We start from the raw sequence: 5,755 nt of genomic DNA, 5'->3' as shown, positions 1-5,755 counted from the left end.
CCAAGTATAAAGTGATGTTAGGGTATGATTTTTAATTCATGGAGTGGTTGGGCCTAAGCCCCTGCTTTTGTTTGGAATTATGTGTGTGATGATTGCTATAGAAATACCCAACAATTCATTTTTTAATATTTCATGCTCTATTATTTTATTCAACAGGTCTCGTCATACTCTATTCATTTCATTTTATTTTATTCTACCTCCAACTCATTATTTCACCTTAATAATGTTTCTACTCTCTTCAAATTTTTCTCATTTTCAATTATTCAGATACACTACACGGAAAACTACTCATACAATACTTAATTCAATAATCATCTCAATTATCTTTATTATTACTTTCATACAAATTTTCTTATTACCTCCTAAGTACAACTTATTATTATTATTATTATATTATTATTATTATTATACTTACAAGTTATTTCAGGAGGAGATCATGGATAAGTTTGTTTGGGATGAAAGTAGATGTTTCTTAAAGATTATTTATTTATAACAGATTTTTACAGAATTAGAAATTGTTCTCTATTTTCTTAAACTTTTTCATTCAACTATTTATATTTTTTCAGTATTTTTGCTTCTATATTTTCTTAATTAAATAAGAAACTTAAATAACTCGTTAAAATAAACTAATTTTAATTTATTCTTAATTTCGGTTAATTTACAAAAAATTAAAATAATTTTTGTGAGTAATATATATAGAACAGTAAGATATAGTTTTTGTGTGATAAATAAATTAAAATGACTTTCTACATAAATTATAAAAACAATGTTGTCATGTTTATATTATTATAGGAAGACTAAACCAAATTGCTGAACACTACACAACAATTCCTTCTCAATTAAGAAAAAAATTCATTGATTAAACGATAAGAAAAATGAGTAATTTTGTTTTAATAAATGAAAATATATAATACCATTAAATAGTTTTGATATGATAACTAAATAGTAAATATATTATTTCAACAATTTTTTATCTTCACTTTACTGATGAAAATTGATATTACTATTTTGTATAATTTTTTCCTAGGACATTTTGGTCCGACCGAGGAAAAGTTTGAGTGTCGTTACCTCTCTCGTTGATAAGGATTGTATGATATTTTGACCGTTGGATTGAAGTAACATGTAAGGTGTTTTGGGACAGCTATCACTGTAACCTCATCACTGGGCCCACTGATTTTGAGATGTCGAAAGTGACCGGGTCGACCCCACTTTCAACACAAATGTACTTATTGCACTCAAATTACATATATACCCCCAAAATAATATGTCGTTTTCTTATCAATATTACCATCACTTTACACTGTGCAAACAATTGAAGCACGAAAATAAACATACCACACTTTCTCTTTAAATAGACACTCACTGTTCTGAAAGAGAAAAAAAACACTTATTGCTAATTTGTAACCAACTGTTTTTGTTTTTAGTGGTTGTTATTTTCTATAAGTGAACAAATTCTCATACTAATTATTTCATTTTGCAAACAAATAAATATAAAATAAACTTAAAACCGAAGATTTTTTTTCCCACTAAATTCATTTATAAAAATTACAAAAATAAAATCCTTTCAAATTTATTCATAAAAACAGTCCTATGTATAAGTATTTCTTAAAATAGTATTTAATAAATTTATTTAAATTTATTTATATAAAATAGTCATATAGTAAATACATTATATTTTTAAGAAATAATGTTCAAAAAATAATAAAATATAAATTATATTTTTATATTTAGTTTCAAATTTATTTTAAAATAGTTATTATTTATATAAAAGAAAGAATATAAATATTAAGTATTCTTTTTCTAATTTTTGAATTAAATAATTACTTTTTGTTTGTTATATATATATATACAATAATAATAATAAATATTCAATAAAATAATTACTTTAAAAATAACAATTTTAAACATGTGAATAAAATTATGTATACCATATTATATAAATTATCATTAAGTGTTACACAATACTACTATAAATATTCGATAACTAAATATTCTTCACATAAAATAAGTATTAATTTTCATCCATTCTTACTTGCATTTTTTTTCTTTATCTTTATTTTCAAAGTCATTTAAGTCATCAAGCAACTCTTCAACTAAAGTTACTAATCTAATTTTTTTTTTATAACAAACAATTTAATTTAGTCCAATAATTATTTTTGCAAGAAATAATATTATTGTAATTTTTTTTATCTTAACTCAACATAAATCATGATACAACATCAACCTCAAATTTCATTTTAGTAAAGTCATAAAGAAGCTTAAAAAACAACTCCAAAGAAATGTTAATATTATAATTTTGTGACTTTTTTTTATCTTTGTAATCCATTGGATGTATGACCTTATGTCAAAAAACACGAAAGGCGAAAGTAGTTAGAAAATCATTAGGAATATAAAAAAAATTTAGCCTCCTTATTAAAGTAAAGAATTCCTTCTGAATAATATTTTAATGGAGTTTTGAGATGAATTTGCTTTGGTGTTATCATATATGCCATGCAAAATTATAGAAAACACAATGCAAATAATTTAATGGTTGTAGCAAATTATAATAAACATCTATCTATAAGAAAATTGGAAAATTTGAACCATCAATTTTGTGAAATATTATCCTCTAACTTTCATTTATACGACAAATTTTAATTCTATGGATTATTTTATATATTTTTGTAATATTATTCATAAGATTTTTCAGACTGATTATAGTCCTATAAATTGTACAATCATATTTAATAACATAAATACTTCATAGAACAACTTATATGTAGGAAAATTAACTTTTGGAGCATAAGGTTAAGGTGAATATGTTTTAATACGCAGACGACACTTTGTTTTTCCATAAAGCTAGTTATAAAAGTGTGTTTAACATTAGGGTAATGCTGAATTGTTTTGAGTTGGCGTCTCGTCTAAAGGTGAACTTTACAAAGAGTAAAATTGATCGAGTGGGGATGCCTGTACGAGGTGTCATAAGAAGTGTGCTTTTTGAGATGGTGTGGTCGACAAAATTAAGAGTAGACTAGGCAAGTGGAAGGGTAGATGTGTTTCAATGGCAGAGAGGATATGTTTGATAAAGTATATGTTGTCATTAGTTCCTCTGTTTTATTTGTCATTTTTTAAAATGCCTACTACTGTGATGAAGGAGATTGTGAGCTCACAAAATAATTTTCTTTAGGGGTGAGGGTCTGAAGGAAGGAAAATTACTTGGACTACTTGGAAAAAGGTTTACAAGCAGGTTGTCTTGATATTATCAATATAAGACTTTTTAATTTGGCCTTACTGGGTAAGTGGGCGTCTGAGTTCGGACAAGGGTGAGTTGTGGTTGGAAATCATTGAATCCAAGTATGGAGATTGGAGAAAGTTGAGAGAGCAGAGGGACAACAACAATAAAGTCTCTCTTTGGTGAAAATATTTGAAAGAAATTTGAAAGTCTGAGGAGTGGGGAAGAAAGTTTGAAGACTGCTTTAATTGGGAGGTAGGAGATGGGAGAAATATTATTTTTTGAGTTGACAACTGGCTGGGTTTAGGTGCTTTGAAAGATAGGTTTTCTAGGCTCTACTCTTTGTCCGTTAATAAATAGGCGCATCTATTTGATTGTGGGGTTTGGGTTAATGAGGTCTAGGTGTGAAATTTCCCCTGGAGAAGGGGTCTTTTCGCCTGGGACGATCTCCAAGTCAGTCAGCTTCTTGATGTGATTCTTAGTTCATACCCTTCTGTGGAGTTCGAGGAAAAATGGGTTTGGAAGGATGGCGAGTCTGAAGTGTTCTCCGTCAAGTCTACTTACACTGTGCTAAAAGGGAAAACTGAAGGGGAAAACTCGCGGTTGTACAATTTCTTCTGGAAGACTAAAGCCTTGCCTTCTGCTCAAGTCACTACTTTGAGGGTAGTTGAAAACAAGATTGCTTCTAAAGCCAATTTGGAGAGACGTGGTGTTGAGCTCATGAATAACCTTTGTTGTCTTTGTGGGACGTCTGTGGAGACAACAAGTCATATTTTCGTTGGTTGCAGAGTATCCTGGCTTGTTTGGAATCTGTGTTCCCCTTAGTTAGGAGTGAGCTCGGTAGACCATCTTGATCCTAGTTTGCATTTCATGCAGTTTAAGTTACTCGATGCGCCTAAGTCAGTTAATCTTATCTTGGGAAGTATTTGGGTTGTGATGATAAGTGAGATTTTGAGGCATAGAAACAACCATATCTTTAAAGGTGGAGTGGTTGATCATTTTGAAATTTTTTCTTTAACTAAATTAAAGATATGGACTTGGGTTTCTTCTAAAGTTCCTTCGGTATGCTTCTTCTTCTCTGATTGGTGCCTTGAATCCCTGGTATGTATGTTTTCTATTAAAATCTTGTGACTAGTTTAGGCCAGTTGGGCAGTCTTCCTTGTGTTGTTGAGGGGTGCTCATGTTCGAGGGGGCTTTAAGTAGTTGGTGTTCAAATTTTACTATTTTGACAGCTTGGTTGGGGGTTGTTTATTTGGTAGGTAGGTGCTGACACTCTTTTGGGGTGTGCGGGTGAGTGGTAAACCTTTCACTATGCTATATATAAGGGTTGGTCCACTCCTAAAGTGGATCCTATTTATTTATTATTTTTTACTGAAATAAAAAAATAAAAAAAACCAACACGTAACCTACTAACCCACTTTTCATTATTTTTATTTTCAATTTTTAGACCTCATTTACAATTTCTTGCACACACATTTTAGTAACATAAATACTAAAATATGAAACTGAAGATAAAAAGCTAAAAAAAAAAACAGGTTCCAAAGTACTTTAATAAAAAAATAGATGATTTTTTTATAAAATTACAAAATATAAATTTGTTAACTAATCACCACAATATTTCAATTTTGAACCAACATACATGTGGAAGAAAATATAAAGATATAATGAGATGGTGATATAATTCTTATGTTTCATAATTTCCATCATGTGTCTCAAATTGTAGAAATCTAAACAATGTGACACCGTTAGATTTGAATGTTCTATTTTTTATTTTAGGATTTTGCCATGTCTAGGATTAGGTAGATGTCCTTGTTTTTACATTTTAGTGAATTTGTGATTTGTTATCTTTTTATATGAAGACTGATTCTCTTACTATATTATTTTCTCTTTATACTTCTCTATGCTAGTTAATTATTCATCTATATAATCTTAAATATTTAGGGAATTGTAAAGTCTAGGTATTAGACATGAAAAAAACTCAAAATTTGATTAAGTATTCCTTTAATCCCATCATAAAAACTATTCTTGTAATTGATTTTTTAATAGATATTATTACATTTTAGTTTAATTGAATTTGTATTTTTGTTCCCAATCAATTTTATCAAACTGGTAATTATAAAATAAACCTTTATGAATTAAATATGGATTAAATATATTTTTTCGTCATATTTTTAAACAAAATTAATTTTTATTTTTGTTAAAATTTTACATCTCATAATTATTTATATTAAAAAATTATTGGAATGAATTTTTATTTTTTTATTAATGTAACAAATAAATTTTCTAGTAATTCGTTTCTTATAATTTTCGTTTCTAATCTAAATTTTAGATCTAGCAAAAAATTTATTAAAATATTTTTTATTTGTATTTTTTTATTAACGTAAAAAAAATCCTATTTTTATTATAATTTATTTGTTACGTTAATTAAAAATACGGGGTAAAGACTTGTACCGACCAGGTCATCGGTTGTGATGACGTGTCTGGCACGTGATCGTGTGGGGCGTGCTCAGCAGCACACGTGGACAAGTGAGAAACGAATGGTCC

The 5,755-nt window shown here is 28.1% G+C and overlaps 1 protein-coding gene across 1 annotated transcript; it reads left to right on the top strand.

Annotated features, from left to right (window-relative positions):
• Positions 1-2,870: 2,870 nt before the first annotated feature.
• On the top strand, positions 2,871-4,036 carry LOC137805557 (uncharacterized). The gene is made up of 2 exons (XM_068605501.1): positions 2,871-2,989; positions 3,637-4,036. Exons 1-2 carry the CDS (start codon positions 2,871-2,873, stop codon positions 4,034-4,036), a joined length of 519 nt encoding a protein of 172 aa, XP_068461602.1.
• The last annotated feature ends 1,719 nt before the right edge of the window (positions 4,037-5,755 follow it).

Source organism: Phaseolus vulgaris, chromosome 3 (assembly GCF_051622355.1).
Source record: "Phaseolus vulgaris cultivar YP4 chromosome 3, ASM5162235v1, whole genome shotgun sequence".
In the NCBI taxonomy this organism is placed as follows: Eukaryota; Viridiplantae; Streptophyta; class Magnoliopsida; order Fabales; family Fabaceae; genus Phaseolus; species Phaseolus vulgaris.
This window is presented reverse-complemented; position numbering and strand designations above follow the sequence as displayed.